The sequence below is a fragment of the Entelurus aequoreus genome, linkage group LG14 (genome assembly GCF_033978785.1).
Source record: "Entelurus aequoreus isolate RoL-2023_Sb linkage group LG14, RoL_Eaeq_v1.1, whole genome shotgun sequence".
Lineage (NCBI taxonomy): Eukaryota > Metazoa > Chordata > Actinopteri > Syngnathiformes > Syngnathidae > Entelurus > Entelurus aequoreus.
The window spans coordinates 31,450,501-31,464,142 of record NC_084744.1 but is presented as its reverse complement, the minus strand read 5'-3'; the positions used below and the strand labels follow the sequence as shown (position 1 = coordinate 31,464,142).

The 13,642-nt window shown below is 39.3% G+C and overlaps 1 protein-coding gene across 5 annotated transcripts in view; it reads left to right on the top strand.

The window, feature by feature from the left end:
* The window catches only part of LOC133664736 (zinc finger protein OZF-like), a 519,603-nt gene that overhangs the window by 100,606 nt on the left and 405,355 nt on the right, over positions 1-13,642 (top strand). For 3 of the 5 annotated variants that reach the window (XM_062069615.1, XM_062069608.1, XM_062069610.1), the window contains exon 2: positions 1,528-1,746. In XM_062069615.1, coding sequence (XP_061925599.1) covers positions 1,528-1,746 — 219 coding nt within the window. Of the gene's footprint in view, positions 1-1,527; positions 1,747-6,553; positions 6,809-13,642 lie in introns of all 5 variants that reach the window. The other 2 variants (XM_062069609.1, XM_062069617.1) reach the window with 2 other exon arrangements.

Here is a 13,642-nt window from a genome sequence, read left to right as displayed (position 1 = left end):
TTATTTAATAACAAACTTTCTATAAGAAACATATGTTTAATGTAACCTAAGATTTGCTGTTAAAATAAAGCCAATGATGCACTTTTTTGTGGTGCCTTTTATTTAGAAAAGTATCGAGATACATTTTGGTACAGGTCCCGGTACCATAATATTGGTATCAGGACAACACTAGTAAGAACAGAATTTGTCGGTTGATTCTTTGACTACTTTAGTAGTCATGTTTTCACTGGAGAGATTAGTCTCTATGATGCAGCCAAGAAAGGTAATCTCATTTTTGTTTGTTATAAAATTGTCACCCACTTTGACTGTGAAGTTATCTACTTTTCTGAGGTTAGGAATTGACCCAAAAACCTGTGTACTTGCAAGAACCGGGGAGAGTCTTAATGTGCCAGTTTGTCATTGAAAGCCTTGCTAGTCTAGGTCTTGAGGATTGTAGCTTTGCCTGTTTTGTGGCCGTCAGCCTCAGTTCTATGTTCTTTACGGGTACAGAAAATCATGGAATGATCACTTAAGCCGCATACAGTAGTTCCACTTGTGGTGATCTTAGACTGGTCAGAAATAACAACGAGGTCTATGATGGTTTAAAAGGACCCACTCACCCTGGTAGTTTGCTTAATGAGCTAAGTGAGGCAATGTTGGTGGCACAGCTTAGTGAAGGTTTTAAAAATGGGTGCATCCTTTCGGGACATATCTGTGTTCCAGTCCCCAAGAAGATGTAAACCTGTATCAACATGTTTACACAAAACTCACACACTCACTAAATACATTTTATACTGAAATCAAATCTAAATTAAAGTTATAATTTCACTTCCTGATTCTGACCTACATGCATCAATAAGTGGAAGTAAACATTTATTTTCAATAACCAAAGTAGTCAACACTTGATTTATTAAAAGAACATAAAGGTGACTGACTTTCCTTCAGCGTGTCGTTGATGGTCTCCAATTCCTAAAGAGGAATTGTTGATGGAGGTACTCCATAAAACAGCACATAGTAAAACATGTTTTGGTAAAAGTTCCTTTTGGCACAGCCAACAAAATGACCACAAAAAAGTATTTTGCATGATGACAATAACATACCATGACTGTTTTTTTAAGTGATTTTGGATTTTTTTAAATTTCCATTATATTGAAGTTATGGTAATGACTATGTCATTACAAGATCGTGGTTAAGTTTAGAGATAAAGTTTAGGTGTCATAGACCGTGTACAGAATAAAATATTTAAACACTTTACATCAGTGAGTGTAAAGTTAAGAATGCCTCAATCAATGCTGCCTCGTACTTAAAAAACTTTTCAAATTGCCCCCCATCAAATTTCCAAGTCTTTTTTTATACTCACTGTACCACTTTTGAATTAATTTTAGTGGCTGGGACAAGAGGAGGTATTTCCTGCGTATTTATTGGTTGTTTTGCTACACACTTTTAACACAACACAGGAAAGAACACAAATAATGTCATTGTGTTAACAGTGTCAGTCCAAAACTATTTCTATTCTCTCTTTATCGTATTTACTTATTTATCCAACAGACGTCCAGCAACCCCCTCACATTAAAGAGGAAGAGGAGGATCCACAGCCCCCTCACATGAAAGAGGAAGAGGAGGAAGTGTGGATCACTCAGGAGGGAGAGTGTCTTCTAGGGCAGGAGGAGGATGATGTCACCACGTTTCCACTGACTGTTGTCTCTGTGAAGACTGAAGAGCATGAAGACAAACCACCTGAGTCCTCACAGCTTCATCACAGTCCAAGTAAGCACAACATCCACATATCATTTTATTCTCAGGGCATTCAATCCATCACAACTGGACTGTTCACTTTGTCTTAGAAGACGTTTGTCCTCTCATCCAAGTAGGCTTCATCACTTCATGCTCATAGACTTCAAGTCTTAAATCTAATCACTGGAATTTAGAGGGGAACTGCACTTTTTGGGGGAATTTTTTTCTATCGTTCACAATCATTATAAAAGACATGACGATGGATATATATATATTTTTAAATCACATTCTAACTCATAAATGTAAATAAAAGTCCACTTGCAATGGAGCCAATGAGAGGTCCTCTATAACCATCTAAAAAGCACCAACAATACTCCATTTGCATTTTGTGGCTTGAATAGCAACCAAGTATTAGTGATATTGTTATTATAAGTGCTAACACAGACAAACTATTTATAGCTTTTGTGTTACTATGTTGACATCACCGGCTGGTGAGCTCCTTCCTCACCTCGGTGCTGGTGAAAGATTATTCCAGATCATGAATCGTGCCTCTCACCTGGATAGTAGAAGGATGAGGACGTACTCTGACAAGTTGGTACCCTTTGACAGCCAATTTAGACCTGGCAATGGCGAACGACACAAAAAAACACTTGGCTTCACCCCCCTTTTCCGTGCGACGCGTACGAGTCATTCTTCATCTAAACTGGAATATAACTAGATTCTATCAGTCTGCGTCATAGTGACAGCAGACCTTGTACACTAAGTGATGTTTTATTATGTTTGTTGGCTCTCAAGAAGTCTGCGGTGTATAATATTCAGTGATGTTAAAAAAAAAAAGCGAACATCGTGATGCGTTTTTGAAATAACTGCGCTTACGGGCAAAAATATGTAAATATTACATCTTTTTAAAAATTTAAAGCCTGAGATGGTTTCAGTTGAAATATTTGTTTAACTCACACAGAACACAGAACTATGTAGAAAGTAGCATTACAAGTAAAAAAATACTGCAAGAAAATAAACTTTTGAAAAAAGCAAAAGGCGTTTTCTATTCCCAGTTACGAGTAGCCGCAACCTGTAATGTCTTTTCAAAGCGGATTTGAAGAAAGTAAGGGATTTATACTCCTTTATGGCTATTAATAGGAAGATCCACATTTTGGTGGTATAGCAGGCAAACAAATTAGAACCTTTTTTGGAGTGAAATCTGGGTTGGTAATTTGTACAACTACCTCTGGTGTTATAATAGTGAATATATTTTGAAGTATCTAGACAGGTACATGGGTAGTTTAGTGGTATGGTGTATCTTGTACACCAGACTAACTGCAAGAAGATGTACTCTGTCAGCGACCAAGAGCATTCCCCACTTTAAGGAAATGGTTGGCGGAGCCCGAGATGGACGGTTGAGTAGAAGCCCAATCATTTTGTTTTGGCTGTCTGGAGTTAGTTTTTCAGGGCTTTTAAGACGTCACGGTACCAAACATGAACTATGTAGTCAAAGTGGGGTTAAATGAGTGCTTGTGTTAGTCTTAATTGTATTTCTACCCACCAGCGGGGTGATCGTATTATGTAAGAACTAAGGTTGTACGGTATACCGGTATTAGTATAGTACAGCGATACTAATGAATCATATTCGGTACTATACCGCCTCTAAAAAGTACTACTTCTATGATTACAACAATATTTTTTGGCATCACAACGTCTTTTCGTTTAAAAAAAAATTTATGTTTATAATGTGTCCCTGGACACATGAGGACTTTGAATATGACCAATGTATGATCCTGTAGCTGCTTGGTATCAGATTGATACCCAAATTTGTTGTATCATCCAAAACTAATGTAAAGTATCAAACAACAGAATAATAAATGCTTATTATATTTTAACGGAAGTGTAGATGGAACATGTTAAATCAGAAAATAAGCAGATATGAACAGTAAATGAACAAGTAGATTAATAATCCATTTTCTACCACTTGTCCTTAATAATTTTGACAAAATAATAGAATATAAATGACACAATATGTTACTGCATATGTCAGCAGACTAATTAGGAGAATTTGTTTGCTTACTTACTACTAAAAGACAAGTTGTCTAGTATGTTGACTATTTTATTTAAGGACAAAATTGCAATAGTAAACATATGTTTAATGTACCCTAAGATTTTTTGTTGAAATAAAGCCAATAATGCACTTTTTTGTGGTCCCTTTTATTTAGAAAGGTATCAAAGTGTCAGGTTCAAACACTGATGACATCTATTAAACAAGACAAAAGGCAAGGAATCAAACAGAGACAGAATTAAATTTGGACTCAATTGAAGAGAGACATGGCCACTGTACTCTCTGTACAGTCCTGCACCACGCTCTGACGAAGAAGGCTTTCGTCTCCTCTTTTATTTAGATCTCTCTCTTTCGTGTATCGTCTTCATATGTCCATCTTTGTGTCGTGTAGCCACTCCCTCATCTCAGGTCCCACTTGGAAGAGGCCCTCCTCTGAAGGTGGTGATGATGTGGTCGGCAGTCTGCTCAGGCTCCCCGCACTCACACGCTGCACTGTCTGTCAGGCCCCACTTCTTCATGGACGCTTTGAAGCAACCAACCCCTGTGCGAAGGCGGTTCAGGAGGGTCCATTGCCGGCGAGGTAGATCTTCTCCCTCCACGCCACCTCCAGGATCCTGGATGTAATGGTGTAGGCGTGTCTGTCCTGCTGACTCCCACTCCTGCTTCCATTCCGCTGCCAGCCAGGCTTTGGTTGTCAGATCCTCCGGGATGGAAATAAGCATCTCTTGTGCGGCCTGATTGTATTGGTGGCGGGACTTGGGAGGTGTTGCCATGGTGGTGGTTTCATGGAGGAGGTGCCAGCTGTGTTCCTGGGCTTTCCTTGCCAGGGCGAGGGTAGCGGCCTCTCGCCGTAGGCCGGCTGGCGCTATCCCTGCTAGGACTGGCAGGTAGAACACGGGGGTGGGTTTCAGGCAGCCACTTATGATCCGGAGGGCATTGTTGATGGCCGTATCAACCTTCTTCACATGTGGGCTTCTACACCAGGTTGGGGCACAGTACTCAGCTGCAGAGAATACGAGGGCTTGTGTGGAGATACGTAGTACCTTGGCCGAGGCCCCCCAGGTTGTACCAGCTAGGCGCCGGATGAATGAGACCCTTGCTGTTACTTTAGCCCTCACTTCATCCAAATGTTGTTTGTAGGACAGTGTCCTGTCCAAGCGTACGCCCAGGTACTTTGGGGCCTGCTGGAACTCCAGGGGTTTGTTGTCCACTAAGATCTCCAGCTCCCTTCTTGCTTCCCTGTTGCAGAGGTGGAATGCTGCTGATATAGTCTTTCCCTTACTGAGCTGCTTCATATAGATGTTCAATGTTTACGCAACAACACCTGTCTCAACTGGAATGGGGAGTATGTAAACAGTCATTGTTTTCGGTCACATTGAAGACAAAGAAGAAGATGCCTCGGGCTTGGGCTTGTCGTGGATTCAGCTTTGGCAGGATTTTGAGGACAATGGATGACCCCTCCCGTCTGATTCCATCGTACACAGCGGAATCTTCCAAGTGTTTGGCTTGGTGCAACAAAGACAGCTTCTTGTCTGTTCATTGGAAACTCAGAACGGAAAGTTTTTTGATAATTTAGATACAATTTTTCTGACACAAAGTATCGAAATACATTTTGGTACAGGAACCGTTACCAAAATACTGGTATCGGGACAACACTAATAAGAACAGAATTTGTCGATTGATTCTTTGACTACCTTGGTAGTAATTTTTTCACTAGAGAGATTAGTCTCTACAATGCAGCCAAACTAGGTAATCTAATTTTAGTTTTTTATAAATTTGTCACCCAGTTTGACTGTGAAGTTATTTACTTTTCTGAGGTTAGGAATTGACCCAAAAACCTGTGTACTTGCAAGTACCGGGCGAGTCTTAATTTGCCAGTTTGTCATTGACAACCTTGCTAGTGTACGTCTTGAAGATTCTACCTTTGTTTGTTTTGTGGCACAGCTTATTTATTATTTAAAAATGGGTGCATCCTTTCAGGACATGTGTGTTCCAGTCCCCAAGAAGATGTAAACCTGTATGAACATGTTTACACAAAACTCACACACCCACTAAATACATTTTATACTGTAATCACATCTAATAAATTTTTTTATTTTACTTTCTGATTCTGACCTACATGCATCAATAAGTGAAAGTAAACATTTATTTTCTGTAACCAAAGTTGTCATCACTTATTTTTTTAAAGAACATAAAGGTGACTGACTTTCCTTCAGCGTGTCGTAGATGGTCTACAATTTCTAAAGAGGAATTGTTGATGGAGATACTCCATAAAACACCACATAGTAAAACATGTTTTGGTAAAAGTTCCCTTTGGGCCCAGCCAACTTGACCACAAAAAGTATTTTTCATGATGACAAAAACATACTATTTAAGTGATTTTGGAATTAGATTTTTTATTTCCATGATATTAAAGTTATGGTAATGACTATGTCATTACAAGATCATGGTTAAGTTTAGAGATAAAGTTTAGGTGTCATAGACTGTATACAGAATCAAATATTTACACACTTTACATCAGTGAGTGTAAAGTTAAGAATGCCTCAAACAACGCTGCCTCAACTTGAAAAGTTGCCCCCCATCAAATTTCCAAGTCGGATTTTGTACTCACTTTTGTATACATTTTAGTGGTTGGGACAAAAGGAGGTATTCCCATATTTGTATTGGTTGTTTTGCTACACACTGTTAACACAACACACCAAAGAACACAAATAACATCATTGTGTTAACAGTGTCAGTCCAAAACTATTTCTATTCTCTCTTTATCTTATTTACTTATTTACCCAACAGACGTCCAGCAGCCCCCTCACATTAAAGAGGAAGAGGAGGATCTACAGCCGCCCCACATTAAAGAGGAAGAGGACAATTCACAGCCCCCCCACATTAAGGAGGAAGAGGAGGAAGTGTGGATCACTCAGGAGGGAGAGTGTCTTCTAGGGCAGGAGGAGGATGATGTCACCAAGTTTCCACTGACTGTTGTCTCTGTGAAGACTGAAGAGCATGAAGACAAACCACCTGAGTCCTCACAGCTTCATCACAGTCCAAGTAAGCACAACATCCACATATCATTTTATTCTCAGGGCATTCAATCCATCACAACTGGACTGTTCACTTTGTCTTAGAAGACGTTTGTCCTCTCATCTAAGTAGTCTTCATCACTTCATGCTCATAGACTTCAAGTCTTAAATCTAATCACTGGAATTTAGAGGGGAACTGCACTTTTTTGGGGGGGAATTTTTTCTATCGTTCACAATCATTATAAAAGACATGACGATGGATATATATATTTTTAAATCACATTCTAACTCATAAATGTAAATAAAAGTCTACTTGCAATGGAGCCAATGGGGGGTCCTCTATAACCATCTAAAAAGCACCAGCAATACTCCATTTGCATTTGGTGGCTTGAATACCAAGCAAGTATTACTGATATTGTTATTATAAGTGCTAACACAGACAAACTATTTATAGCTTGTGTGTCTATGTTGACATCACCGGCTGGTGAGCTCCTTCCTCACCTCTGTGCTGGTGAAAGATTATTCCAGATCATGAATCATGCCTCTCACCTGGATAGTAGAAGGATGAGGACGTACTCTGACAAGTCGGTACCGTTTGACAGCCAATTTAGACCCGGCAATGGTGAACGACACAAAAAGACGCTTGGCTTCACCCCCCTTTTCCGTGCGACGATTATGAGTCATTCTTTATCTAGACGGGAATATAACAACATTCTATCAGTCTGCATCTTTGTGACAGCAGACCTTGTACAGTAAGTGATGTTTTATTATGTTTTTTGGCTTTCGTTAAGTCTGCAGTGGGTAATATTCAGTGATGTTATTTAAAAAAAAAAAAAAAAACGCAATGTTGTGATGCGTTTTTGAAATGAATGCTCTAATGAGCAAAAATACGTAAATATTACCATATTTTTTTGACCATAGGGCGCACCGGATTATAAGGCGTACTGCCGTTGAATGGTGTATTTTTGTTTTAGTTGTATTTTTTTCCATACATACCGTAATTTCCGGACTATAAGCCGCTACTTTTTCCCCTCGTTCTGGTCCCTGCGGCTTATACAACGGTGCGGCTTATTTACGGCCTGTTCTTCTCCGACATCGACAAGGAGGATTTCGGTGGTTTTAGTATGCAGGAGGAAGACGATGACACAATGATTAAAGACTGACTTTTCATATACCGGTAGGCTGGTTATTTTGATAACGTACAGGCGAGCACTTTGTATTACTTTGCACAGTTGTATTATTTGTACTCTGCATGAATGTTGTTCGCCATGTCAAAGATGTGAAAGTTTGATTGAATGATTAAAAGATTTATTGTTAATAAATGGGACGCTTTGCGTTCCCAAACAGTCATCTCTGTCCCGACAATCCCCTCCGTGGTAGCAGGAACCCCAATATACTACGGTAATTACACATCAAAACCCTGCGGCTTATAGTCGGGTTCGGCTTATATATGGAGCAATCTGTATTTTCCCCTAAATTTAGCTGGTGCGGCTTATAGTCAGGTGCGGCTTATAGTCCGGAAATTACGGTAAATCACACTGGATTATAAGGCGCATTAAAGGCCTACTGAAATGAATTTGTTTTATTTAAACGGGAATAGCAGATCCATTCTATGTGTCATACTTGATCATTTTGCGATATTGCCATATTTTTGCTGAAAGGATTTAGTAGAGAAAATCGACGATAAAGTTCGCAACTTTTGCTCGCTGATAAAAAAAACCTTGCCCCTACCGGAAGTAGCGTGACGTCACAAGCGGTAGTGCTGCTCACAATTCCCCGTTGTTTACAATGGAGCGAGAGATATTAGGAGCGAGAAAGTGACGATTACCCCATTAATTTGAGCGAGGATGAAAGATTCGTGGATGAGGCACGTTAGAGTGAAGGACTAGAGAGGCAGTGCCGGACGTATCTTTTTTCGCTCTGACCGTAACTTAGGTACAAGCTGGCTCATTGGATTCCACACTCTCTCCTTTTTCTATTGTGGATCACGGATTTGAATTTTAAACCACCTCGGATACTATATCCTCTTGAAAATGAGAGTCGAGCACGCGAAATGGACATTCAGAGTGACTTTTATCTCCACGACAATACATTGGTGACACACTTAGCTACTGAGCTAACGTGATAGCATCGTTCTCAAATGCAGATAGAAACAAAATAAATAAACCCCTGACTGGAAGGATAGACAGAAGATCAACAATACTACTATCAGGAGACACCGAACCAAACACTGGGCATGTAAATACACGGTTAATGTGTATTCGACGCCTGTCGAAGCCTAGCAATGCTGTTGCTAACGACGCTAACTTAACAACGGGACCTCGTCAGAGCTATGATAAAAACATTAGCGCTCCACCTACGCCAGCCAGCCCTCCTCAGCTCATCAACACCCGTGCTCACCTGCGTTCCAGCGTTTGACGATGGGGTCGGCGGCCCGGAGACGTTGGAAGTCAAGGTGAGTTCGCCGCTAGCGCGTCTGCTATCCAAGTCAAAGTTCTCCTTGTTGTGTTGCTACAGCCAGCCGCATACACCGATCCCACCTACAACGTTCTTCTTTGCAGCCTCCATTGCAAAAGATTCACCAACACAGATGTCCAGAATACTGTGGAATTTTGTCAAAGAAAACAGAGCTCTGTGTATTGTGTCCAATATGGTCCAAACACTTCCGTGGATCTCTCAACGTCACGCGCATACGTCATCCTCCAAAGGCGTTTTGAACCGGAAGTTTAGCGGGAAATTTATAATTGCACTTTATAAGTTAACCCGACCGTATAGGCATGTGTTGCAATGTTAAGATTTCATCATTGATATATAAACTATCAGACTGCGTGGTCGGTAGTAGTGGCTTTCAGTAGGCCTTTAAAGGAGTCATATTATTATAATTTTTTTGTAAACGTAAAAGACTACCTTGTGGTCTACATAACATGTAAAGGTGGTTCTTTGGTCAAAATGTTGCATAGATGATGTTTTACACATCATCTTCAAGTCGCTTTCTGACAGTCGCTTCTGTTTGCGCCGTTTAATGGGCGGTCTTATTTACGTGGCTCATCTTCGACAGCGTCTTCTCCCCGTCATCTTTGTTATAGCGGTGTAGCGTGCAAGGACGGGAGTGGAAGAAGTGTCAAAAGTGGCGAAGTTGGTACATTCAGTATGTTGTAAAAAAACTGAAACTTTTACTGGGATTTTATTATAGAAACAAGTCTTGCTTTTCTTTTACTGTGAAACAGAAATTGGTGGAAACAACCTTCTTACCTGTTATTGACTATGGAGATGTGTTGTACATGAATGCTACTGCTGGTTGTCTCCACAAGCTGGATAGTGTGTACCACGGGGCACTGAGATTTATCACCAACTGCGCTCCCCTTACTCACCATTGCGTATTATACTCAATGGTTAACTGGACATCTTTTATGTGCTCGACGCCTCAATCATTGGTATGTTTTCATCTACAAAACCATTCTGGGTATCACTCCATCTTATCTGTCTTGTCTTTTAACAAAGAAACAAGGAAGTCACAATCTTCGTTCCATGAATGTTCTGCAATTTGTCGTCCCCAAAGTAAGAACTGAACTGGGCAAGGAAGCATTTAGGTTTTCAGCAGCGAAGGCTTGGAATAACCTACAATCGAATATTAAACTTCAAACCCTTGTTACGTTGAATGAGTTTAAAGCTTCTGTGAAAGGACTGCAGTCTACCTTGTCTGTATGCACATGTGTTATGTGAGCAAGTTTTAATGTCGTAAATGTGATGTTTTATGTATTTGTTTACTGTTTTTAATGTAACCTTGCTGCTGCCCTCTTGGCCAGGTCTCCCTTGGAAAAGAGATCTTTGATCTCAATGGGATTTTACCTGGTTAAAATAAAGGCTAATAAATAATAATAATAGTTGGTAGAGTGGCTGTGCCAGCAATCGGAGGGTTGCTGGTTACTGGGGTTCAACCCCCACCTTCTACCATCCTGGTCACGTCCGTTGTGTCCTTGGGCAAGACACTTCACCCTTGCTCCTGATGGGTGCTGGTTAGCGCCTTGCATGGCAGCTCCCTCCATCAGTGTGTGAATGGGTGTGTGAATGGGTGAATGTGGAAATACTGTGAAAGCGCTTTGAGTACCTTGACGGTAGAAAAGCGCTATACAAGTATAACCCATTTATCATTTAAAAGATGGAGCTAACTGTTTTAATGACATTCAGACTTCACTTCAATCAACAACGGAGCAGCATCTCCTCATCCGTGGCTCACTAGTGCAACAACAACGCCGGAAATGTGTCCCGTGAAAAAACGTCCGACCGGAACTCTTTAATAATTATGTAAACTCACTACACCAGTATGTTTTAGCACTTCAATAGCGAGATATACGTTAGAACTTTCCACTACTTTATAATAGAAATGGCAACAGCAGAGGATGAATGTCCCATAACAAGAAGATAGAGAAAAAGAAGAAGCTTAGATAGACTATGGAATCGGCACGGAGTACAGTGTGAAAATGTTCAGGACTTATGCAGATCCCAAATACACATCAGCAGGTACCAGAAGGTAAGAAAAGTTGGTTTTGCATAATATTGTGATACAAAATGCCAGATAATATGTCTGCTAATGGGTGCCATTTTGCGGTCCTTATACACACACCATGTACTATAAGAAATGGCATGCTGCCTGTAAATTGTATTCTATCTGAGTCACTTATTAAAAATGATATCATGCAGGACAAAAAATGTAAATTTGAATTCTCAGTCACTAATGTATTGGAAATTGAAAATCTATTGTCTGAGTTGAAATCTAACAAACCTTGTGGTCATGATAATCTAGATAGTAGACTTTTAAAATGGTCAGCTGGAATAATAGCCAGTCCGATATGTTATATTTTTAACTTAAGTTTTAAAGAAGGAATCTATCCTCAAATATGGAAGGTTGCTAGAGTAACTCCTCTACCAAAAAATAGGAAAGAAGCATTCACTGGATCGAATAGTAGGCCAATTAGCATTTTACCAGTATTAGGAAAATTAATGGAAACAATTATGTTTAAGCAAATTCAAAATTATTTCTCTATAAATGACATTAATTCAGACTTTCAACATGCATATAAAACTGGCCATTCAACATGCACAGCTCTCACACAATGAACAGATGACTGGCTAAAACAAATTGACAGTAAATTATTAGTTGGCACAGTGCTATTAGATTTTAGTGCTGCTTTTGATATTATTGACCACAAACTACTACTTATAAAACTGTCTGCTTATGGTTTTAAACTCTCAGCGATTAACTGGATGAAAAGCTACCTAGTCAACAGACAGCAATGTGTCATGTTCAATGGAACCCTTTCAAATATTAAAACATTATATTGTGGTATTCCCCAGGGAAGTTGCCTGGGACCTTTATTATACTCAATATTTGTAAATGATATGTCATGTATTTTAAAGAATGGTTACTGTGCAATTTACGCAGATGACACAACAATATATGCTTATGCTGATAATTGCACAGACCTGAGCAGTATACTACAAGACAAGGTTATGCAGATTTCTAAATGGGTTACAGAAAATAAGATGAAACTTAATATTTCCAAAAAAAAATGTCTTGTTATTTGCTCAAAACATGCTCATAGAAAAGAACGCATATTGAATGTTTCTTTGAACGGAGTTCATATTGAACAAGTTAAAGAAGCCAGGTTGCTGGGAGTTACAATAGATGAAAGACTATTTTGGGCCACTCACATTAATAACATAGTAACAAAAATGAGCAGAAGCATCTCAATCATAAGAAGAAGTGCCTATTTTTTAACTAACACAACTACGAAACAAGTTATACAATCCCTTGTATTGTCACATATTGACTATTGCCCAGCAATCTGGTCTAATGCATCTAAACAAGAACTCAATAAAATCCAGCTTACCCAAAACAGAGCTGCCAGACTCGCTCTCCATTGCTCATTTAGGACCAGCGTTGAGATCATGCATAATGAATTGTCATGGATGAGAGTTGGTGAAAGAGTAGCGTGTAGTTTGATTCTATTTTTAAAAACAATCTATACATACCATAAACCTTCATATCTGTATTCTCAGCTGTTGCTTGCTAGTGAAAGTCACAACTATGGTACCAGGTTAGCCCTAAGAGGTGCTTTCACCCGTCTTAAACCCAAAAGTGATGTTTTGAAAAAGACTGTAATGTATAGGGCAATCACTTACTGGAATCGACTTCCACAATATCTGGTATCAATCACCAGCAGAGTGGGTTTTAAGAATAGACTAAGAGGAGAAGTATTGCGGAAAGAGATTATTCTAGATTGTACCTAATGTCATGACTGTTTTTATTGACTATTTTATTGATTATGGGACAAGCAGTAGAAAATGGTGGATGGAACTTTTTTCGTCACTTACTGTTTGTCTTTGGTACACTAATGTATATATTTTAGGCCATTGGTTCTTTGTTTTATTTTTTTTTTGCAAAAATATATATATATCTATTTTTATATTGCTCTTTTTATCTTTGGTATGAACAATATTATGTAAACTCGAAGTTATTATTATTTTTTTGGTTCTTTGTTGTTGCTATTTTTGTATTACAACATTTCATTATTTGATCATGTTGTACTGCATTTTAATCTTTTGTTTTGTGATTGTGTGATGTTTTTTGCCTGGACCCCAGGAAGAATAGTCTCCACTGCGGTGTAGACTAATGGGGATCCTTAATAAACTAAACTAAACACCATAGTAATACTTGTATCTCTGACTACGGTAGCCGTAATGGGCCGACAATCCATCAAGCGGTGTGGCTTCAAAGTCGTACTAAAACATTTTGACAGATTTTTGAGTGCCGTGTGTAATGTTCTTTATTTTCAATGGAACATTTAACGTTTTGGTGTTT